Source organism: Lissotriton helveticus, chromosome 6, assembly GCF_964261635.1.
Source record: "Lissotriton helveticus chromosome 6, aLisHel1.1, whole genome shotgun sequence".
NCBI lineage: Eukaryota > Metazoa > Chordata > Amphibia > Caudata > Salamandridae > Lissotriton > Lissotriton helveticus.
In genome coordinates this window covers 1,957,405,355-1,957,430,739 of record NC_136067.1, presented here as the reverse complement: position 1 = coordinate 1,957,430,739, position 25,385 = coordinate 1,957,405,355, and the positions used below count along the sequence as shown (strand labels likewise).

The 25,385-nt window shown below is 44.0% G+C and overlaps 2 protein-coding genes across 3 annotated transcripts in view; one reads left to right on the top strand and one right to left on the bottom strand.

Annotated features, from left to right (window-relative positions):
• LOC144763928 (uncharacterized) overlaps window positions 1–25,385 on the top strand; it is a 168,533-nt gene that overhangs the window by 1,695 nt on the left and 141,453 nt on the right. The window lies entirely within an intron of this gene.
• CIB4 (calcium and integrin binding family member 4) overlaps window positions 1–25,385 on the bottom strand; it is a 178,444-nt gene that overhangs the window by 128,354 nt on the left and 24,705 nt on the right. For both annotated transcript variants that reach the window (XM_078649973.1, XM_078649974.1), the window contains exon 2: window positions 15,392–15,426. In XM_078649973.1, the coding sequence (XP_078506099.1) occupies window positions 15,392–15,426 (35 nt within the window). The remainder of the gene's footprint in view (window positions 1–15,391; window positions 15,427–25,385) is intronic.

Sequence of the window (25,385 nt, the reverse complement as noted above, 5' to 3'; positions counted from 1 at the left end):
TATAACAAGCCCTCTGACTATAACTTAGACTTGGTCTTCGACTGCGACAGAGCGGTGGTGGGTACAATATGATGAGTTCTATTAACCCAGCTCCGGTGGCAGTCAGAAAACCCTAGATGCGCCAGCCAACAAAGAAGTTATGAGCTGGGAGCTGGGGCCGGCCAGCAGACCCTATAGAGGCATTTCATTAAATGTTGGAGGTGTCAATTCAAAATGTACCAGATTTTTGGGTGGTCGGGCAAAGTGGTGGGCGGTGGGTCAGGGGGCCCCCTCCATGTACTTTGCAGGGGGGCCCCCTCAGGTTTCGTTACGCCACTGCATAACCCCCATGCACTGCCCAGTAGATACGGCACATTTTACTTGAAATATTACGATATAACATACAATAATATAAAATATCTATTGTCTGTTCTCTGAATCACATTATCTCAGCTTGTCCCAGCGAGGCCATTTATTTAGCTAGATTGGGGAAAGGGTGGGGGGGGCACAGCACAGACAAATGAACACACAAATACACCCACAGTTCATCACAATCAACTGCATAACTCTTATAAATGTTTATTTATAATAAAAAACAATTGGGCATAGCCGAGACTTAAGATGAACCAACCGTGTTAAGCATTTTAATTAATGTATAAACCTAACATTAGACTTAATTTTCCACATGCGATTTAAATTATTTCCTAAAAATAAATGGTACGGTTAGTAAGTTCTAAAACTAACTTTATTACAGGGAAAAAAAGACCTACGTTGTCTCCCTGTTGTCTATCGAAAAGAAATCAGGTCACTTAATTGTTTCCCTCCATTGATTGGCTTTTTCAATTTTTATATAGCGTTACGGTCTCTGCCCAAGGCTATGTTACATTTATTATTTTCAAATAGTGAAAATGTATTAAGGACATTTCGAAAAGGGGAGCCGTTTTTCCCCTGAACACTCATAGCAAGCAATATAAACCACTACAACAGAGAGCTGAGTAAGCATTGTGACTAAATTGAATGGTATGAGACAAAAAAAAACACCTGGCATTTAAATCAGGTCCTCGCGCATTTGAACTGAAACATCAGGAAAACTCCATGTGCTGGTGGTACCCTCAGCAAATTTGTGATGAAAACTAGTTGAGCAAGAAAATCTCCAAAACATGTTTTTTCTCTCTTTGAGCTCAGATGCAGGGCCATATGTATCAAGCAAAATTGCGATCGCAATTGCCAAAATGTGGTATGTATGAGGCACATCTGCGTGCAAAATAAGGAATTGCAAAATTTGCGATTCCCTATTTTGCAATTGCATTTAAGGAATCGCAAATTTTGGGATTCCTTAAATGCAATGTATGAAGCACCAAAAAAGTGCAATTTGGCCTTAAGAAATCACAAATAACCACCAACTTCAAGTTGGTGGTAATTTGCGATTTCTGTGAAAAATTCACTTTTTTGCATTTTTCAAAGTGCAATATGAAGCACATACATACCCTTAGGGCATGTATGTGTGCCACATGTGCACCCATACTTATTTCAGGGGTGCAACAGGGTGTCATTTTGACACCTTTGCACCCTTGAAATTGCATTCTCAATTTGTGATTCGCTAATTGCGAATCACAAATTGAGAATGTCTTCCCACTCATTCCTATGGGCCTCTAGGCCCATAGGAATGAATGGGGAGGTATTCCTTAATTGCGAATCGCAATTTGAAATTCGCAATTAAGGAATATGTAGGATTCGCAACGTTTATTGCAAATCCTACATACATAGCATTTTGCGACTCTCAAATAGCGATTCTCAAAAAATCGCTATTTGAGAATCGCAAAATTACTTTTCGATACATATGGCCCGTAATCAATAGTGCCGGGGAGGGTGGGGATAGTGGGTGGAGGCGGTTTGGATTTTTCTACGAAATGACCGAGTTTTGGTAACAATGTCTTTTGCGTTGCTTTTGGGGTTGCAGATGGGTGATTTTCTGGATGGACGGAGGGTGTGGGGCCGTTTACGGTGAGTGGGGGCTCTTTCTGTGGCTGCCAGGCAGCACTTCCTCCTCCCTCAGCCCCACCTTTCTTTTCTCTCTCCCTGCTCGGAGCGTGGGAGGAAGAGACGGTGAGAGATGGAGGACAGCTCTCTGCTCCAGCCAAAGTGCTAAATTTAACAAGCATTTGCAATGCAATGGGACTCACATTTACGTGAGACCTATTGCATTGCAAACTGTAGTCATCACGGACTATGGGAGGATGGGGGGGCGGGAGTCACAGACACTGCGGGAGGGAGGAGGGGCGGGAATCATGGACAACAGAAGGTAGTGGGGGAGAAGGCACTGACAACGGGAGGGGGAGAAGGCAGTAGGAGAACTCTTTAGAGAAAATAGTGTTCACAGTCTATATAATGTGTAACACTCGAAGTAAAGGGGCCAGTAGCCATGGGAGGGTACAAATGACGACATGCCCGTAATAGGGAGGGACTAACAAACCTATAAACCAATCCCAAACCCGCATTTACGCAGGACAAAGACACAAGCCAATGAAATATAAGGGCGGGGGAGTGGGCGGGCTTCCCTCACGTACTGAACTACCACACATCATCCCTAGAGCAGAGCTTAACCGCTAACTTTAGGTTTCCCCTAAAAATATCTCACTGGTGTCTAGTGGGCCTCATACCCCCACCGCCACCCCGGGGGCAGATTCGAGGTAGAAACGTCCTATCTGCTTCAGGGAGGCAGAAAGACTGTTGGGGTCACTTTGGGGACGGCTGCTCGGCCCGATGTCTGTGCAGGATGCCCCCACCACCAACAGGAATTAAAACAGTAGTCTCCCTGGTGTCTAGTGGGCCTTCGGCCCTGTGTATATGGGGTGGACAGACTGAAGGAAAATATCTCCTGTCTACCCACAAAGGGGGCAGAAAGACTGTTGGGGTCATTTTCGGGGTGGGGGCTCAGCCCGATGTTTAAGCAGACTGATCACACATCAGCAACAATAAAAAGGGATCTCCCTTGTGTCTAGTGGGTGTTCTGCCCCACTCTCGGGCAGATTGGTGGTAAATACCTCCTATCTATCTGCCCCCAGGAGTGCAGAAAGACTATAGGCATAGTTATTGAGGTGGGGGGGTTTGGCCCAATGCCCGAGTGGGGCAGCCCCTCCCCTTATCATTGTTATAAACACTCATTGATGTCTAGTGGGCTTTTGGCTGTAACAATCTCCTATCTGCCCATGGGGCAGAAAGATATTTGTGGCTGAGGAAAGGGGGGAGCACCAGCCCATTTCCAGGGTGGTTTGCCCCCTCTAAATACACACCCTGTTGTGTCGTGGGCTTTCTGCCCTCCCCGGGGGCAGACTGAAGTAATAATATATCTGCCCCAAGGGGGCAGAAAGACTTTTGTGGCTGGGCGGAGCAGTAGCCCATTGCTAGGACGGCTGCTTCTTTCCCCTCAAAAAACACTCCCTGGTGTCAGGTTGATGAATCGCTGCTTGGGGATCGCCCTCCTGCGGCAAAGCTCAATCAGGAATCCACTAGGGAAAGATGCCATTGGCAATGGGATGTTCTTGCCTTTCCAACGGTACCTCCGCCAATTCAAATCAGTGCACGGGGGCTAAGATATGCCCCTGAGCACTGATGCAGCAAAAGTAAAATGAGTTCAGCGCATCCTGCGCGCTAATTGTCATTACAAAGAAAAAGAAAATAAATGCCTGTGGTTGTTGGGGAAGCAATTCCTCAGCCGCTCGAAGCAAAACTGAAAAGATTTCCTGCCTCTAATGCCAGATTTACTGGAGCAATCCACAACACCCGAGCACTGCTAAGGTGGAGGCTCAAGCATGTATGTAGCAAGGAAAGGTTTAACGGTATGTTAAGAGGTGATGTGGCTATTGCTGTTCGGTAGCAAGGTAAGTTTCAATTATTTTTTTCGTTGAGACCTGCGCCCGCCCCGCCCCGCCACCCACGAGTTGTGCTGGCTGCCTGAAACTAGATATTTATTCCAACTGGACAAGGTATGAATACGTTTTTTATTTCACATCTCAACTTGGAAAATGCTAGAAAAATGATTGAAAGTTAGTTTCCACTTAGTCTCAAAAATTTAACTTTAATGGAAAAGTAACTTTATAAACGTGCACCTAGTGCTGCTACAACCCTAATGGATTTAGAAACAGTTTATCACACAACCCCTGATGATCCAATACACATTCCTGACTTCAGAGTTAATGGCCCTGATCCTAAACAATGGTTTTGCTTCTGGATTCAGGAAGGCAGGGGTGTTGTTAACAACTGGTCACTTAATAGGCATTAGCCATCTGGGAGGGAGATGAGAATAGTTGGCAGAATAAAGGACACCCTTCACATTTCCTCTTTGGACTTGGAGATATCAAATGGAGTTGACTGAATCTCTCATTCCTTAAAGGGGTCTGCTTAGAACTGCTGGGGGCTCCAACCCCAGCAGTCAGTGAGGACCAATTTCCGACCCTGACAAGGATATTACCATATCTAAATAGGAGAGTAGCTAAGGGAAATCCAGTTTCCATCTAGGTGAAAGAAGGAGTTAGCAATTTTGGAATTATGGTTTGTTCAGAATTTTACAATAAAGTGAAGAGGAAGTGCTGCAAAAGGAAATGGGAATAGGGTATAAAAGTAGAAAGTAATTGGGTGGGGAAACTTCTTATCACTGACTGGTACATAGAATAATACTGGCACCTTACCACCACTTCTTCAGGGCATTCCTGGACATGGAAAGACAACACCTGTAAAAAGATGATCCTGCTGGAAGAGAAGGACCTAAGGTTTTCTGGCTCCTCCTGCCACCAAGAGACGTGAACTGATTACCTGCTTACCCGTTTACTTGCCCCATGAACCTAAAAAGCACAAGTACTCCTTCTCCAAGAGGGCCTAGCTGACCACCTGTAGAAGAATTGGCTGCAGATAGACATGCTGCCTTGAAGCCTGCCCTATGGCCAGTAAGAGTTTTTTTAGCATCTGGAGAAAATGTACAACACCCACATCCATCAAACATCTTGCCACTCTGTCAAGGGGTCCCACAGGATACTAGTCTGAGTCCCACCCTTTTTATTATGTATATTGGACCATTGGCTAAGATAATCGACAATTATAAGATCTCCATGGTGTCGTATGCTGACGACACAAAGCTTGTGGTGACCCTAGCACAAGACTACGGTGAATCAGCATTACAGATTTCTTCCTGTCTCAATGATCTGGCCTCCTGGATGTCAAACAACTGCCTTAGATTGAATGGTAGTAAGACAGAGGTCATGATTGTCTGGAAATCTCCCTTCTTCTGGGGTACAGCCTGGTGGCCACAGACACTGGGGTCTACCCCCACGTTTAAAACCGAGGTGAAAAACCTGGGAGTGTGGCTCGATCCTAAACTCTTGTTTGAGTCCCAAACTAGAAAGGTGGCAGGGAGATGCTTTAGCACCCTTAGGATGCTAAAAAAAAATAGACATTCTCCTTGTATCAGAAAGGAAAACCATAGTCCACACTCTGGTGACCTCTCAACATAATTATGGGAATGTTCTATAACTGGGTGTACCAAAAGACTGCGTAAAACGCCTCCAACGTATTAAAAATGCAGCAGCCAGTCTGCATGACAGTTTGGCCAGCCTTCTCCTGCTGGCCAAACAGTCATGAGCAGTTTGCATGTCTTCCGCCGGCTGTAATACACAGCCTGGGTGAAGAACATGCCTAACCTCCCAGTCCCTGCTTGAGCGCCGAACCGTTGCACTCAGACCAGTCGCAACGCTGCTGTAACACAGAGTTGTGCTTGGCTAGTGGATTCTGGGAGCCTGGGTGTTTCCTGGCTCCTACTCTGGACTACACCGAAGAGCCGAGGGGGACGGAGTGGAAGCGGCTGGCGTGCAGGTTTTTTTCCTATCTTTTTTCATTTAGCTCCCACCTCCCTGTCCCGCCACCCCCACTACGTAGAGGCCGCCACTGACACCATCTTCATCTTATGACACCTATTCATATCATTCGTCTTTCAGGGTGCAGCTAACAAGGGCGTAGGAAAGCCCCTGCTATGTCAACTTGAGCGTGGGTGCCTGAGACAGATAAAAAGTGTTTTACAGCCTTTCTTAACTTTTACCCCTGGCTTGCAGGTCATTCAAGCCAGAAGGAAAGACCTACAACTTACAGTGGTACAACAGTGGGTTGGGCAAGAGGTGGAGGAGTTCAAAAAACAGAATGGAAGAGAATGTATTTTTAATATAAAAGAACAAATAAGATAGAGTCAAATAAAAAGAAATAGCTTGAAGGAAAGAAAGAAAAATGCAAAGAAGAACAGAAAGAAGAACAGTTAAAAGGAATCAGGATGAAACATAGGCACGATAGAAGAATGGAAAAAGAGAAGGACAGAAAGGGAAAAAGACTGGTAGGGGGAATAAAAGAATGAAACTTGAAAAAAAGAGTTGTAGAAAGAACCAAAGAAATAAAAATATCAGGAGACAAAGAAAGGAAAGCTGAACATAGATCCTTTTGTACCGCTTTGTTCGGCATAAGTTGGCAGGGTATGCTCAGACGTGAGTCCCTTGCTAACTTTGCCACTGGATTCAAGCAAACCTGGCTGAAGATGGCTGAAATGCCAGATACCGGTCCTAGGAAGCACGTTTCCGGTCCAGGGAAGGCATGGCTTGGCAGTTCGGGCTGGACTGTTCCCATGAGGCACAGGGTCAGACTGATTTGCATATGGCCATGTCTGAACTGGGGTGGCAGAGTGGGCTAAAGAACGGTGATGGATTCAACCCTGATCTGTTGTCTGGGTGTGAGTGTTTGATTGGTTCAGATGGTCCGTCCATCACCACTCCCTTTTGTACCGCTTTGTTCACCATAAGTTGGCAGGGTATGCTCAGACGTGAGTCCCTTGCTCACTTTGCCACTGGATTCAAGCAAGCCTGGCTGAAGACGGATAAAATGCCAGTAACCGGTCCTAGGAAGCTTGTTTCCGGTCCAGGGAAGGCATGGCTTGGTAGTTCGGGCTGGACTGTTCCCATGAGGCACAGGGTCAGACTGATTTGCATTTGGCCATGTCTGAACTGGGGTGGCAGAGTGGGGTAAAGAACGGTGATGGATTCAACCCAGATCTGTTGACTGGGAGTGAGTGTTTGATTGGTTCAGATGCTCCATCCATCACCACCCCCTTTTGTACCGCTTAGTTCGCCATAAGTTGGCAGGGTATGCTCAAACTTGAGTCCCTTGCTCACTTTGCCACTGGAGTCAAGTAAGCCCGGCTGAAGACGGCTGTAATGCCAGAAACCGGTCCTGGGGAGCTTGATTCCGGTCCAGGGAAGACATGGCTTGGCAGTTCGGGCTGGACTGTTCCCATGAGGCACAGGGTCAGACTGATTTGCATATGGCCATGTCTGAACTGGGGTGGCAGAGTGGGCTAAAGAACGGTGATGGATTAAACCCAAATCTGTTGACTGGGTGTGAGTGTTTGATTGGTTCAGTTGCTCCGTCCATCACCACCCCCTTTTGTACCGCTTTGTTCGCCATAAGTTGGCAGGGTATGCTCAGACGTGAGTCCCTTGCTCACTTTGCCACTGGATTCAAGCAAGCCTGGCTGAAGACGGCTGAAATGCCGGAAACCAGTCCTAAGAAGCTTGTTTCCGGTCCAGGGAAGGCCTGGCTTGGCAGTTCGGGCTGGACTGTTCCCATGAGGCACAGGGCCAGACTGATTTGCATATGGCCATGTCCGAACTGGGGTGGCAGAGTGGGCTAAAGAACGGTGATGGATTCGACCCAGATCTGTTGACTGGGTGTGAGTGTTTGATTGGTTCAGATGCTCCGTCCATCACCACCCCCTTTTGTACATCTTCATCTTATGACACCTATTCATATCATTCTTCTTTCAGGGTGCAGCTAACAAGGGCGTAGGAAAGCCCCTGCTATGCCAACTTGAGCGTGGGTGCCTGAGACAGATAAAAAGTGTTTTACAGCCTTTGTTAACTTTTACCCCTTGTTTGCAGGTCATTCAAGCCAGAAGGAAAGACCTACAACTTACAGTGGTACAACAGTGCGTTGGGCAAAAGGTGGAGGAGTTCAAAAACAGAATGGAACCAAAGAAATAAAAATATGAGGAGAGAAAGAAAGGAAAGCTGAACATAGAATTAAATATTGTAAAGAAAAAATGAGAGACGAGTGGAAGGAAAGAAAAAGAATGAGCAAATGGAAGGAATTCAAGAGGCAAAAGGGATAATAAAAGAGGCAAAGGAAGTACAGGAGATAACAAAAAGAAAGGAAGGAACAAGAATATGACATGAATTAAGCATGAATTTAAAGAAAGACAGAGAGTCCAAAAGTCACCTGAAAGAGGAATGGACAGAACAAAAGAAAGATGGAAAACAGAATGAGAGGAGAATGAAAAGGGAGGAAAGAAAGTAATAGAAAATAGGAAAGAAAGATGAAGAGAAAAACGAAAGAAAAAAACAAGAAAGAAATAAGTCAATGCAGGTAGGTAAATGTGTAGTTTTTCGACAAATTCTTTTCGACTCATGCTGTAAAAATGCATCCTTCTGAAGCTTTTTCCTCTGGGCAACAATGCCCGCTGTCTCCTTAATAGAAAGGGTCGGGATCGCTCACACTGCTAGGACATTTCGTTTCATGTTACTCGAAGTGGAGGGTATTTTATTGTTCTGGCTACTCACTTTAAGGCTAAACTCTGCTGATGCAGTCTGTTCAGCCAAGTGACTCGAAGCATCGAAATTGCTATACCTACAATGTTGCTTCATTAGGGGCCTTTGTCTCCAGGTCAGCTGCAACAAACACAGCCACTCCAATACTAACAAATACTTCCCCTAAAAAATACCAAAGCAACCACATGCTAATTTTAATCACGTAACCAGAAACAGTTACCTTTTCAGTAGGCCTCCCTGAGGTATTAACCATAAGCATTTGCTTTGCTGTGAGATGCAGGCTGCGTTTGGCACGAGAGAAATATCAAAAACTGATTTGTGTGTTAGAGATGGGTGCGGGGGGTCGGTGTTTCTCATGACCTTATTCTAGCGCCTACGCCTTAGAATATAGAAACTGTTGCAAGTGACCCTGTTTCAGAGGCCTCCAGCATTTGCTATAAGTGTGTATACTGCCATCCTTGAGAAGTCCATCTCCTTTGTTGCTGCCAGACAGAACCTCTGCCTGCTTTTCTATGATCTATGATCACAGATTTTTAATAAATGTTCTGTAGCCTCAGACTAAAAGCATAAAGGAAAGTTTCTTCTACAGATTTGGTGCCAGGGACTCAGTTTTTCAACAAATTGCTAGGAAGTGATGGATGGGGTTAGGCAGAACTTCTACCCTATGACCTCAGGCATGCCAAAGGTACAGTGGGGGTTTCCTCCTGCGGTATTTGGGTTGAGACTGATCCAACACCTAGACTGTCAACCAGGTCAGAACATGTTTTGCTATTCAAGCTATTAAATGTGAGCCGCTGTTTATATTTATTGGTATAAAAAGTGTGTTTGTCTGTCCCTAAAAGGTAAGTGGAATAAACACTATAACAATGAGAGGGTAGGAAAGAGGGAGTCCAGAGTACCAGAAAGGAACACTGTGAATGAAATCCAAAGAAAAGCAGGTCAATTGGGCGGGATATTATTTACGTCTTTTTCTTCAGAATAAAACCTATTATATGAATGATGTTGACTTGATCTGGGACTCAAGATGTCTCAGCCACCCCAGGACCGCTTTGAACCCCAGTGGGTCATGATCAGATGTTACTCAAAGGCAAGAAAACCTCATGACTCAAGAGACGTGATTGGGTAGTTTCCGCACTCCCTATCTGTACTAAATGACATTAGTTGACAGGATAAGTTATCCCTTTTCCCTGGGGTGATCAAGAGCAAGCTAAGCTAAACGGCGACCAAAGACTGTAAGATAGCAGCTGTTCCACATAACAGAACTCCTGTCCACTTGATGTCTACCCAGTATTGCATGAGCATCGCAAAAAAACTGGATGTGCTCTTAAGGAGTCTAGGAGCAAGCACTTTTGTTTTAGAAGGTACCGTAGACAAGGAAAATCCAACAAACATTAAACACACATTAGAAAAGTCTAGAAGTAACAACTCCCAACCCATGGAGGACATCTCAATATGGACACGAGGAAGCCATCAAGAACTGACATAAATTTTAAATTAGGAGCCTTAAAGATTCCCAGGAGAAACTAAATCCCAAATAGTCATAAGAAGGATAGAATTAGAACCTCTTCCCTGGCTGCTCTGCCTGCCCCATACCTTTGTAACTAGGTGAGAAGATCAAGGAAGACCATGCAAACTCTCTCTTATATATGCTAGCTCGAGTCACCACCTCTGGTGAACAGAAATGGTGTGCTAGTAGGTGCAGAAGGAGGTACTTGAGTGGCTGGCGTGGCGTAGGAAAGTGCAGCCCAGGCACGTGGAGCGTAGGAAGATCGAATTAACACTGGCTGCCGCACGGGGTTGTACATCATGTAGTAGCACCATGATCTTGAGAGGCAGGAAGTCTACAAAAAGACAGGAGTGATCAGAGGAGATAGTCGCTTAGCTTTAGTATTACTTGTGACAATCTCACACCAATAGCAGACAGAAGAGCTAGAAGCTACAAGAGATTGACTTGTAGGAGGGCACTTGAAAGTAGCAAGAAAGAGGACAGCGAGGACCTCCAAAACAATGCCTGGAGGCGCGACCACTGTTCACGTAGAGGTAGAGTTGCTCTTGTTAATGCAGTAACGGAAATAAGGCCAACCAAAATAGTCTGGATAAGAGTCAAAAGAAGAATCACCAGTTAACTATATAGACCGATTGAAATACATATTTTATTAAGATTCTGACATTCGAAATGCTCTTGAGATTGCTTTGGAGGTTGCCTTTGTTCAAGGGCTGCTGTCTAAACTTCAGGATCAATCATGCATGTGGAATACAGATAATGCATCAGTGGATAGTAATTCATGCACTACATATTGAGGAATAATATATCATTCACTAACTCAGTATAAAATCTGTGCTGTTCATCACAAAAATGAACCCAGGGGATTGCTATCCTTCCTCTAAGACCATGGTAAACTTGAAGCTATCCTGCATGGCTGCCAACTGATTGCGGATAACAAGAAACCTGCAAAGTCAATGAGTACACCCTGGAAACCTGCAATGCAAAGAAGCAGCATCCCAGTCTAACAAGATACTCTCAAAGATTTGTATACTGAACTGGGAAAGATCCCACATCTCCATTTACGATTAAACATTCCCTTACAATGCAGCGCTTCCACACTCATTAGCTTTGATAATGGTGGAGCGGATAGCTGCAAGACCCATATAGACAGTTAGCTTTGTGAGCCCTCAGGCACAAAAGACCACAATGGCATCACGCAGATCATCATAGGGTTTTCCTCTGCGACTAGTAAAGGAGTTAAGCAGGTGCTAAATTTCTACAATGCAGGTAACAAATGCAATAAAAGATGGTATACGGTCGGAATGCGCTCAACAGGCAAGGATTCCACTCAACTCACTGATGCTGTGAGATGGTCTTTTCTTACACATCTCTTGTGAGAGGGCGTATTGGCCGGCACCTACAGATTCCTTAGGCTGGTTATGAGCTTTCATGCAGCAAGGTCAGCAGTGGCGGAGAGGTAAGTCAGCAAATGTTTAGCAAGGCTTAGCACGGAAGAAAAAGGCACCAATCAACTAAACATTCAAGAAGAACCAAAGCACACAGATCTGAAACATGTAACATAGTGATTCTTAAACTGGGGTCTGTGGAACCTCCAACTCAGGGGGTCCGCAACTGTTTAGAAAATTAAATAATGTCAGCAGATTAACAAAGTAACAAAGTGCATATACACAAAACGCAAAACTAAACATTCAACATTTTAAAACGCTCTGTAAATGTAAGTGAATTTTAAATAGGAGACTAAATATGAAGGTAGTATCCTTTACCTTGGTTTGTGAGAGCAGAGCAAATACAGCAAATGGCATCTTGCATGGGCAACCGTTGACCTCAATTAAAACACTGGTATGTGCTGGCAAAATGAGAGTCGTCATTACAAGGAAAACTGACAACGTAATATGCTAGAGTATAGCATATCGCTTCGTCTTTTGGAAGTAAAATTACATTATAAAAGCTCCAATAGTCTCATTAATATTTAAATTTTTGTTTGTTAATTAAATGTAATATTTAATAACTTGTGTATTAGCTTGATGTATACTTGTTTTTTTTATGTTTTGTATTGTTTTCGGGTTCAAATCATAGAGATTGCTTTGACACAGGGATCCCATCTCCCAATAGAGATTGGTGGAGGGGTGGACGGGGGGAGGGGGAGAGGGGGGGTAAGGTCCACAGAAGTCAAAGGATTAAGAGCCACTGATAATGCTTACTTGAGTTTCAATGGAACTTGCGTTTATGTATCTATTGGCCAACCACCCACATCAGTGCATTTTTCAAGTAAGTGTTTCAGAAATCCCCTTCTCATCAGGGTTTCGGGGATGGGTAGGTCTTAGCTTCCTCCTAGAATGCATTGTGGTGACTGGTGCTGAAGTGTAACTGGGTGGGTACACTCCATGGGCTTGTTCTTTGGGAAACCTTGTGTATTCACTTCATCCAGGATAGAGGAAGGAAGGAAGCAAAGAAGGTGGTGACGTGGGGGGATGGGGCCACTAGGTGTGTTGCTTTTTGGAGGCAGCAGCCATGCTCTAAATTGCACTTACCATCTTTTGCTAAAAGGATCTTGGTGATCCATCTTTTGTATGTAATGACAGCTGCCTTGAAGATGATTGTGATCATTCTACCTTCTGCAGTAGTTCTGATGACTGTAGTAATTATTGCAAGAATCCTGAACATATTTGCAAACAGCCCCAATACTAAAAAAAGCAGAAAGCCCCATTTTCCACATATTATTTACAGGGATAGGTCAGTAGGCATTACCCCTGAATGCAACTTATGCACGTCAAACAATATAAGATTAAGGGCCAGAAATACAACACGTTTGCACATGCAAAATTTATTTGGGCTATGTACAATCCCTATTTAGCGAGTCACAATTTTTTTGCGACTCGCTAAATAGGAATTGTGAGTCGCTATTAGGAAGGGGCGTTCCAAGGGCGTTCCTTCCTAATAGCTAGTCAGAGGCCTATGTAAGAATGTTTTGTGACCGCAATTGCAGTCGCAAAACACTCGCAATTTATCACCCTCTTCAAGAGGGTGATAAAGCACTCACAAAACAGAAGGGGTCCCCAAGGGACCCCTTCTCCTTTTTTCAAAGCTGGGGCAAATATTTTTTATGGGGAAGGCAGTAGTCCCAGGGACCACTACCTGTCCTTAAAAATTAAACGAAAACGTTTCATTATTCTTTTTTTAAATGCATCCTGTTTTCCTTTAAGGAAAACGGGCTGCATTTCTTTTTAAAAACTGCTTTATTTAAAAGCAGTCCCAGACATGGAGGTCTGCTGAGCTCATCTGGCCACCATCACTGGAAGAGCCAGCCATTCCCAATGGGGTCGCAAATTGAGAGTGCCTCATGAATATTGATGAGGCATGCAATTTGCGACCCCATTGGGAATCGCAAACAGTGTCTCAGACACTGTTGTACATGGCATTTTGCGACTCACAAATTACGTCTTGCAATTGAGCGCAATCTGCGAGTTGCAAAATGCCATGGCTGTACAATTGGCCCGGAGTCTACAATCCAATGGAGGAGGACTACTCTGCCTCCATATAACCAGATGGGGAGGCTAGTTTAGGGTCACCTAATCTTATGCATCCCTAATGATGTCTCTAAGGAGAACTCAGTTGGCAATTTAGGTGATCCTTTGGGATTAGGAGGTACCACAAAATGTGCAGAAAATAGAAAAATACACGGGAACTTCCATAATAAAAGAAGGGATGATGGTGATGGAGTAGCTGCGTAGGTGGACATGGAAGTTTATTTTTGCAGTCATTCTGTGAGTGCGAGGAAGGAGAACCATCTATGGCGGTCACCTGAACTATTGCGTTTTTGGTACACGGTGACATAACCCCCGCTTACTGCTCGCTCTTTTCTAAACTGAGGCATCTTCTTATGAGACGTTCGGACCATTGCCACTATTTTAATCTAAGGCGGTATAGGGCATATGCTGCACCAGTTGCCGATATTGTGGATGCATACCAATTTCGAGGAATTCCGATCTAGTCATCCCTGGTGTCTATTATCTATGAGTGAGCGCACAATTCCAAGCACAGACATCTACCATTGTTTTTCCCTCCTAGTTTACTAAGTTCAGGATAATTCTTTACTCATTTATGCCTATAGCATCGGTGGGATTCTGTCTACCCCCTATGAGAACATTATTTTGTCATTACTAAATCAGCTACCTATCGAGGAGGCCCTCTTCAATTACTTGTTTGGCCTATCCTCACTTGCATGATTAGACTTCAGTATAGTCCAGTACACATCTCATGAGTGCTACTATTCATTTCAGTTCCAGTGCAATAGACCGTAACCTGATGAAGGCCCACATGCCGAAACGCGCGTAGTCCTATCTACCGCATTGCCTCTATCAATACGTGTTTATGGTTATCTTGGCCGTTTTTAATATTCCTGAGATGTATATATGACTGTTTATAAAAATATCATTTTGTGAGATCAAATTTGCACACATATGTATAGTATGAGGTTAAAATAGAGATATATGATTTACAACAAATTCTATAATTCTATTAGGAAATTAATAAAATGAATATATTTTCTAACATTTATGTGTGATTAGTTTGAGCCCTGTGGGATCCAATTCGTTTATTCACAATTTTTGTACCTAGAATTAAGTGTGTTTTTGTCAAATGTTTGATTGGCTTAGCTACAGACCTTTACCTAACCTGGTTTCCTCCCTATGTGTAGTAAGTCCATTAGTATATATAGGGGTCCCCATTTTTCCAATGAAGGAAAGGAGAACCAGACAGAGGGAAAGAGGCTCCCTCTGAGGAAGAGACTACAAACTCATTCATGCACTCATTCAGCCAACCACATGTCAACAACACCCATCTATAATCTATTCACACTGATGCATTTATATATTTACCTAACCACATCCATAAGTTTACATATCCATGTAGAAACATTTATGTATTTATCCAAGAATCCACCAACACCCATGCATTCATCCTTACACAACCACTCATCTGATGCTTTCACTGATGCCATATTCTAGTATTCTCCCTTTGATTCAGATGATGCGTTTCTTTATTACATGGCACAGAGCGAGCTGCTAGATTAATAGAATTTGTGTTTTCTAGATAGAAATCAATCATTGATTTTCTCATTCGCCAGTACCATGGGGCCTTCAGAGTGAATTATTCCTGACAGTAACTGAAAATACTCATCATTCAACTCAGCTTTAAAATAGGATTGCCTATGGTCCCATCCTCAGCATAAGTCTAATGGTCCATAAGGCATATCAATGAAAGAATTACTCACTGACAGATTTCCTTCTTGTTCAGAAACGTCAGCTCCTACAACAAAACAAAGTGTAAATGTGTTATGCTATACGTAGGTCTCTCTTTGACAACATTTCCTTCACCATAGGCCGTACATTGACCATTTATATGGCAGCTGCTCATTGTATTATTCTACATACATTATTTATTTCTCATTTTAAGGCCCGCTGGTTTGACGGAGTTTAGTGATGACCATTTTTGGTGTTAAAGGCCTGCACCTGGCTAGCTAAGTTTCAAATGCAACTAACGAATGCCTCGCATTTAAAAGTAGATCACACTTGTATCAAGGCGCGTGGCAGGGCTTCCAGTGCTGCCTCTCGCACTTACTCCACATTTTCTGTTTGACCAACTTCTGCAGTAGTGTCTTGTTACTTACTAGTAATCTTCATTACCCCAATTAGGGTCCTCCTCGTCCCAGTTCATACAAAGTGAGGCAGTCCTGCCTCCAACCAGCCAATCAAGACGCCAGAAACACAATGACAAAGGTCACATAAACCTCTCCCACCTACCACCATGCCTGTCATCAACAAGTCCCAGAGACAAATACTGCAGGAGGGAGGGAGGGAAGAGGACTGGGACGATGAGGACCCTAATCGAGGTAATGAAGATTACCGGTAAGTAACAATACATTACCCCCTCATGGGTCCTCCTCGTTCCAGTCCTTACAAAGTGAGGAACTCGCAAGCAGAGAACCAGGAAGAAAAACGAATGACACCAGGGATCCATGAAAAAAGTACAAAACTTTAATCAAACAAATGATCAATGAACAGCAGCGTTTAGAACGCCACCAGCAAAACTTTCAACAGATGCATGCAAAACATCAAGTTGATAATGCCGAACAAAAAGTGCGATGGGACTGCCAAGTGGCCCCTCTACAAATCTCCTGGGTAGAGACCCCCGCCGCCTCACCCCAGGAAGCGGACACAGAACGTGTCGAATGACCCTGCACCTGAGACGGAGGAGGCAGACCCACAGACTTATAGGACTGGCAGACTGCCAAACGCACCCATCGACTGATCGTAGAAGTGGAAACCTTCTTCCCCTTACCCACACACCCACAGGAGACAAACAGGGCAGGAGAAAGCCGAAACTCCAGAAAACGCTGGAAGTAAATCTGAAGAGCCCTTTGAACACCCAAAGAAGAAGGAACAAGGGAACCCCCCTACGTAGGCAAATCAGGAAGCATCACCTCCTGCTGCATATGGAACTTGGAAGGAACCTTAGGCAGAAAAGCTGGATCAAGTCGCAAAACAACCCTACCCTGCAGGAACTGCAAATAAGGAAAAGAAATAAGCAAGGCACCCAACTCACCCAACCGATGAGCGAAGGTGATGGCTAGCAAAGAAGCCACCTTAGTGGACAATCACAACAAGTCCGCCTCCAACAAGGGCTCAAAAGGGGGCAACTGCAGACCCCACAAAACAGTAGGCAAATCCCAAGAAGGCACGATCACAGGAGAGACCAGACGACAAATCCTAAAGCTCAGAAGAAGCCAACTAACCAAAGAGGCAACAACCTACAAGGCAGCCCCCGGACCCTGACAAGCACTAACCACCGCCCAATGAGCAGACAATGTGGAAGTGGAAAGGTCCTTCAAAAAACCACCCCAGAGAAAATCCAGCACAGAAGCAGGATCCCCAATCACAGGATCCACACCATGCGAAGAACACCAAGAGACAAAAGAGCCCCAATGTTGACCATAGAATGTCACGGGCCACCCCAGAAGAACAGCCCAAAGGCTCCAATTTCAAACGCTCAAGAGCCAGGCCGTCAGTTGCAAACGACGAAGACAGAAAGAGACAGGGGTGGAAACTGAAGCGGAGCTGGAACCAAAGGAAGCCGGACAAACTGGCCCCTGCCAGCCACAACAGGAGAGGAAACCGAAGGCAGCGAGCCCAGAAGGGAGCAATCAACAGGACCAACGCCCTCTCCCCCCGAATCTTCTGCAGCACCCTCAGGAGGAGGGGTATAGGAGGGAAGGCATTCAGAAGGCCCAAAGGCCAGGGAATCAAAAAAGCATCCACTGCCCAAGCCTGAGGACACACCACCTCTGGACAAAACCGGGGGGAGAAGAGCGTTGTGAGGGGAGGCAAAGAGATCGACCCAGGGAGTCCCAAACCAAAGACAAAGGTCCTAGAACCGAGGAACAGAGAGATGGGACAGAACAGAGGAGGGAAGGTTGCAGCTTAGAGTGTCCGCATGAAAACTGCCCCAGAATGTACACAGCACTCAAGGTCAAGAGGTGAGATTCCGCCCAAGCACAATTAATGGAGGCCCGCAGATTCAGAGACGCGCTCTTAGTTCCCCCCTGAGGGTTCAAGTAACAACGAGCCAGAATCAAAGACATTATTATTAGGCCGTGAGGGTAGTCATCTTGCAGATTGAGAATAAAGAGGAAACAGTGGTATATTTGATAGAGTGTAGAGCTGCGCATTGTCATTAGGTGCTAATTTTAATGAATATGTGTAAAGCAAATAATTCCACAATTTGATGATTGTTTATTGTTTTTTCTATAGTGACCCCTGATGAAGTGCATATAATGCACGAAATGCATTGTTTTTTTTACAAATAAACACTGCCCTGAACGAAGAATGCTTCATTCGTGTTTTTACTAAGAGGTCCGGATGGACACGGTGGCAGCATGAGAAATCTGGAAAATGGCATGAACACTCCGTTTGACGAATATGCAAATATGAGAAAATATCATGGATAGTTTGAGTGACAAAATTAATAAGATGGAAAAATTATGGTATACTTGTTGGATAAATTGTCAGAGGAGGCATGAGAATGCTGTGCGACGGATTGGCGCGAAAAAGCGCTTTATAATGGTGTTATGATATAGAAACTAAAACATGCAATTCAATTTAAATAAAATTGCAAGACTGACCAAATTAATACTATCACATAGAGCTGCTTTTATAAAGAGAGTAGTAAAATGGATACTAGAGAGAGGGAGTCAACTATTACCATCTTTAAATGTAGTAAAAACAAAGTAAATGTGCAAGAAAGATGCCTTGGCAATATCCATACAAGTGAAAACCCCTCCATCAGATTTGGGGAAAAGTCCAGTTCTTGTCAGTTAAGATTTAATTTCAGAACCTAGAATTAAATCAGGTGGATCCCAAATTATGTTCAATGTTGAACTCTTGTTTCTTAGTTTCCTGTTTATCCACAGTGATTATTGAAGGTTCTGACCGCCACAACCCACACTGATGCAGACTTTATCTTTTACAATTCAGCCTTTTCAGATTCGAAGTCATGACCATTCCCAAGCAAAATCTGTCACTTGGCCTTGAAAGAAAATTGTCCTGAATAAACTCACAAGGCTTTCTTACTGGATCATTTTGCTGGCATTGGTGATAGTAAAGTTCCCATCCATCCTTTCCTCCCTTTTTTCACTCCTCTCATTTCGCTCAAGACATTTCACTACCTTGTAGTATAGTTTGATATGACTTTGTTACCTGTGAGATTCTCTGTGTTGATCTACCATGTCGATCTCCTGTTAAATTGTTGCTCTCGTTCCAATTTCTTTAGACTTGGATATCCTCACTCTACCTGACTCTTCCCTGAATCTCGCAATCATAGGCTTCCATTCATGAATCAAGAAAAACATCCTGCTTACGGGGGGCGCTTATCGTGAGGCTCTGCTAGCCGAAGTTTTATATCTGTTTTTTATCTGTCCCCTGAGAGGCCATCGGCACCCACCGACTACAGCTGTATTCCTGCTACCACTGGGGAGCAATGTGGGAGCTCTACTTTTATCACCACAACTCTGCTTTTTTGCCTTCTGGGCGGCCAGATGATCGCTGGCTGCGGGGCTTGCCTTATGGGTGCGGCATACCATGAGGGAATGGCAACCCTGGATCTGGGGTCTCTCCCTGGAGGCTGTTCTCAGGTCCTCTGCTTGGACTGTCCTGGCTGTCCATTGTTGTTTGGGCTTGGTGGGTGCTGGAGCCAGCGCATGGATTTTGCTCCCACCACGGCTTCTGGGCACCCCTGGGCGCTGGGCTGTTGCAGCCTGGCATAGGCTGTTCCCTGCAGGCCATTCTCCGCTCCTGGGAGCGGTGGCATGCTGAGAGCCCTTCTCCTGATGGATGCCACCGGGCGCTTGAAGCGGGTTGTCGTGTATTTCTATAGGTTCTGAATCGATCCCCCTATTCCTGACCCTATTCTGGTTAAACTACCTAGCTAGTTAACTAACAGTCAGCCCATGAGGCAAGAAAACCCCCATGATGCAGATACCGTTATCTGACGCAGTCACACTACGGCACAGGAACGTGTTATCTGATTAGGTCATAATGCTTGAGATCTAATTAGACAAGCGACATTCCTCCAGCCCCTGATAAGGCATACGACGTTCTCATAACAAATCAAACCTATGACAACCTGGATAATCCGTGCGGCCATTGTTTTGATTTCACAGAGAACTTTAGTAAAGAATGTGCTAACGAGCAAGTCGTATGACATCTTTATTGACGTACCTATGTCCATCCTTACGTCAATCCCGGCACCTTTAAGGTATAAATATTGCCGACCTTGCCCTATGCAAACACACGCGTGGTGACAAGACGGAGCAGCCATACTTGCCGAAGCCGAGAGCAGAAGCAGACCCCGCAGGCAACAGCCCCGCCTTCCTGAGGCGCTGAGAGACGCGCTGCTATCTCAAGCCGAGAGACCCAGCACCGGCGCTTCTGGGCAGCCCTCGCAGGCAGCCTGGAATATCGAGAGCAGAGAAAGAGATACCATTCCTCATTCATCCTAAATTTCAGGTACAGAACTGAATAACCCCTCACAGAGAATTCTTTAGTTATTCACTTGGCAAAAACAAACTTAACTTAAACTGTAACTTTCTATTCCCGCCCACGCATTAGACTTAGGTCAGGTACACGGGGTAGGCGTATTTAGAAACACCAGTTGAGTACGTTTAGTCAAATGTATATGTGTATGTAAATATATTTTAATCATTTTAAACATCATATGGCTCAGAAACCATATCAATGTTTTTACAGTATTATTTTATACTATTGCTTCTAATGTATGCACTTTACTTAACAATAAGTATTGCAATAATATCGATCCATTTCTCTTGTACGAGAAAAGAGACTGATCAATAAATAACACCTTTTATTGAACACGCCCGTCTCTTCCTTTTCTCTACATTCTGATGAGACTAAGAATGCACGTACTGACTGAGTAAAATAATTGCCTTGTGCTCACACGACTCTTGAGATTGACTCTTGATTAGGGGAGAGCAAAGTTGTCATGTTCTATGGTTGTCAGAAACTAAATCCCTTCTTGTCTAATCAGGGGAGTTAATCCTTCCTTGAACATTCGAGAAAGTTTCTAGCGAACTCTGAGCTTAGCTGGCAAACCCAAAAATTAAGTCTAGTATCGACAGTAGTAGACCTAGTTAACGTCTGGCCTAGGCCTTTACTGCTGTAGGTACTATTCCAATGCGCAGAGCCTATTGGGAAAATAGGAGCTACACTACATGGCGCCCAACGCGTTTGGAAAGGGCGATAAAACTAACGTAAGACATTTAGAGTAACTCAGTCGTGCTTTCTCACTCAGACCCCTTTCCCCAAATACTCCAAAGACGTCTGGAGTGGGTGAAAGGTTATTATATCCTCCAAAACCTCGCAGGAGGGAACTCCTATGTATGGTTCTTGGTCTAGTCAACGTTGAAGGATAAAACAGTTCCAGAATATTGTGCATCTAATCTCTGTTTCCATAAGAAACCTGATCTGCAAACAAAAATAATACCATCCTGTCAGTAAAATGGGAGACAGTGATGGAGAAAGAGAGGCAATTAGATTAGCCACTGAAATAGCAGATGCTGATGCTACCATGCAAGCAGCAGACGGGGATATAATACTCATCCCGGTCATTAAAAGGAGATCTATAACCTTAAAACTTATAGAAAATGGACTGACACCTAGAGGTGGCACAGTCATATTCGTAATTGAGGCACACGAATATCGGCAGACAGAGGTATACTATTCATGGATACATTTTCCAGCAGCAAATGCTGTAACAAAGTACTTCCACTATTACAAAGTAGAGGAACCTCCTGAAACGTACACTCCTTTCGAGGAGGTGGAAGTACCACTCAAATTCCAAGAGCATTTGCTCTTATTTGATGGCGCCCTAATACATAACAATCACATCACAAGGCTCGGTCCTTTAGGAAGACCAGGAGCAACGTGGCCGGTCTTAGCCGGATACACACCACATCCAGACATCGAAAGAAGGCCTGCAGCAGAGCTGTTAATACAGCTAAAACAACTACTAAAAATTCACAGACAATTAGTTCAGTATGTAATGCGGACTTCAACAATTCAGCCAGCGATTAAACTTCCACAGCTGACCCCTCACCAGGGGAACACAAATAAAATTACACCACAGAACATCCAATCCTGCCTAGGTAAAGTTCCGGCTAAACGGGAACAAATACCATTCTGGTTGGCACAGAAAATTACCCAAATAGAGGCGGTGTTTCCTGACACCACCCCGCTGGAAAAACACAGGATTCTGACTATATGTCTCCCAATGGGAATCGCACCACACATTGAGGACTGTGACACTTGGGGTACAGTCTTTGCTTCCATCTATACAAAAACGCACGGTGTTCCATCCATTTCGGTAATACCAGACGTGCTAAAACAAATTCAAGATGAATACGGTCCAGAACCTGCTTTAACTCTTGGTATGAAATTACTGAAAGACTTCAAGCAGGTCTCGGCTATATTATTAGCCAACATAAAAGGTGAAGCAGCAAACGTGGCGATCCGCCAGAGGTTAAAAGAGACAGATATAGCAGACCAACCAGCTGAAATTGCCAGAATCATAGAAAAATCCTATGAAGAACTAGGCAGAGATAGTCTAGGTGGAATACCAGTAAAACCGCAACTGACTACAAGTCCAGAAAAAATGTTTTTTAATAATAATAATAATTCACCAAAAAAGAACTGGGATGGAAATAAACAATCCAATCCTAAAGAAAAGAAATTCCAGTCCAGAGGAAGGTCTCCTAGGCGAAGAGAGAAATCTCCAAACCCGAGACAAAGGTCACCCCAGAGTGACCCCTCTGGGAATAGATATAACCTTAGAAATAGGGATAATATTAAAAAACCTGATAGATATCAAGACATTGATACACGTCCCTCTCAATCTTTTCAGAATTCCTCGCAGAAATCGGAAAGAAGAGGACGATCAGAAGAGCACGCCAAGTCCAAAGACAAGGAACCTGCTCAACTGAAAAAGGAATCACAATTTCCAAAAAAGAAGGTAGCCAGTATCAAGGTAGTTAAAAATGCCGAGAATACTGAGGACACAACTGAAAAACGGAGAGTGGGCTCAGACAATGCTAGACAGCGCAGCAGAGGTGAGCATAGCTCGCAAAGTCCTTATGAATCATCTGGAGACAGTGGACACGAATGAATACCTTCAAGTGGAAACTGCAGATACCAGAGTTAGCAAGCCCCACAAAATATACGAGATAACATTACGTATAGAGGGAGATAAGACTAGGAAAATTAGGGGACTATTTTGGGATAACCTCTCCAAAGGCTATGACATCCTTCTAGCTGAAAAAGACTGGCCACCAGAGTTTGTCAGGGAGTGCCCTCATGGCGAAGAAGTAATTATGCCTGCCTTCTCGAATCAAATACCGATTCATAAAAAATATACACTTGCTAGAAAGTGGGCAGTGGCCTTAGCACCTGCTTTATATAAAAATCATGTAGGATGGGATGAGGATTCTCCTCCTCACAAAGTCCAGTTAAAATCACAACCAACTGCACAAAGGCAGTACCCAATTAAGCAAGAAGCTAAAAAACAAGTAAACGAAATACTAGATCAGCTAGAATACCAGGGGGTGATTGAAACTTGCACCTCACAAATGAACAATCCTTTGTTTCCGGTCTCCAAACCAGACAATTCGTACCGTCTAGTTTTGGATTACCGACACCTTAACACATGTTGCAAAACCTTTGCAGTGCAAAACTCACACAGTGCTGCACTAATGAATAACATAGTGCGCAAAAAATACAAAACAACCTTGGACATCTCCAATGGATTCTTTTGTCAAAACATAGCACCAGAGAGCAGATATTTAACAGCTTTCTCAGTAAATGGCACTCAAAAACAATTCTGTCGGTTAGCCCAGGGGTACAAGAACAGCCCGGGGGTATTCTCAGCGAGAGTAACAGAATTACTACAACTATATGATGATGAAGCATTATCTTATGTCGATGACATTTACTTAACAGATGATGACTTGGAGACTCACTTGAAAAGAGTGAACACCATAATACTTGGTTTCGCTGCAGAGGGTTACAAATTCAACTTCAAAAAGTCAAGAATTGCCCATCTGACGGTCCTATTCTTAGGATATGAGTTATCAAGTGAAGGCAAAAGCCTGGCAGACAATTTCCTAGAGAAATGTGCCGTAATCCAAGCTCCTAAAACACTAAAAAACCTACAGTCAATTCTAGGCTTCCTAAATTTCGGAAGAACATATATTGCAAATTACGCAGAAAGGGTCAAACCCCTTTATGATCTAATTAAACCAGACTTTAAAAGATCCAGTTGGACTCAAGCACACACAGAAATTTTGAGATCCTTACAAACAGACATGCTAATTAAAACAAAATTAGAAACCCGTGATAATACACGCAACCTTGTGATCCGAGTCATCCCAGGGAGATGCGGATTCACATACCTAACCTCTAATGAGGGAGATAAGGTACCAATTGCATTCAAATCACACTTGTACACTAAGGCTGAAATGAAATTTAGCCCAACGGAAAAAATTCTTACAGCAACACAGACAGCTATAGCAAAAGAACGAGCCCTGGCACAAGGTAAACGAATAGTAATCGTGACACCAATACCAGCCTTAGAGGCGGTAACAAAGGCAAGCATTCCAAATGCTAAAGCACTCCATCCAAGATGGATACAATGGGCTAACTCTCTTGCTGCAACAGACGTGGTGTACGAATTTGATCCTTACTTAAAAACACAAGAATTTCTCCAATATGAATTTGAATGTCCTCCGCCAACCGAAATTCTGCCTCTAGAGCACTACGGCTGTATAATATATACAGACGGATCAGCACAACCCGCAGTAGGGGGTAAACAAGCTTACAGTGCTGCGTGCGCGATTGTTAAAGGTCGTTGGCACGAAGGGAAATTTAAACCAACCCTCACTAAAACACAATCTCTAGGAGATTGCACAGCTCAGCGAGCTGAACTACTAGCATTCAAGATGGCGCTTGAAAATACCGATCGAGAATTCCCCACACTTATAGTGTGCGATTCGTATTATTGCGTTCAGTCTTATAATGAATACTTGCAGATCTGGCTTCAGAACGGTTTCAAGGATGCGAAAGGTGGCACAATCAAGCATAAAATGCTCTGGGAACAAGTAGCTCTTTTACAAAAAGAACTACCAAAGACTCACGTGATACATACACTGAGTCATCAACGTGATGGCGTTCACGTTGCAGGGAATTCATTGGCTGATGAGGCCGCGAAAGCAGCTGTGCAAACGGCTTCCGTAGCAGCCGTCACCCGGTCAAAAACAAAAATAGACAGCGAAATATTACAAGCTGTCAGCGCTTCAGAAAAGGATTCGATAGAACCACTCCCTAAAGGCTTTCCAGTAAAATACTCATACATAACTGATGAAAACAATGTTCCTTTTGCTCGAATCCCTGGAGTGGGGGATAGGGCAATTCCAAACATGGAACACAGATTAGGACTAATAATAGCGGCACACGAAGGGCTTGCTTCTACCCATGCTGGCGTCTCAGCCACAGTATCATTATTAAAACAGAGATACTGGTGGCCACAAATGAGAAGACAAACAAGGAACTATGTTCTAGCATGTGAAATATGTCAAAAAATGAAAGTATCAACTGTGAGACGTCCAGCACAGACGCCCCTTCTAATCTCGGATAAACCATTAGCAT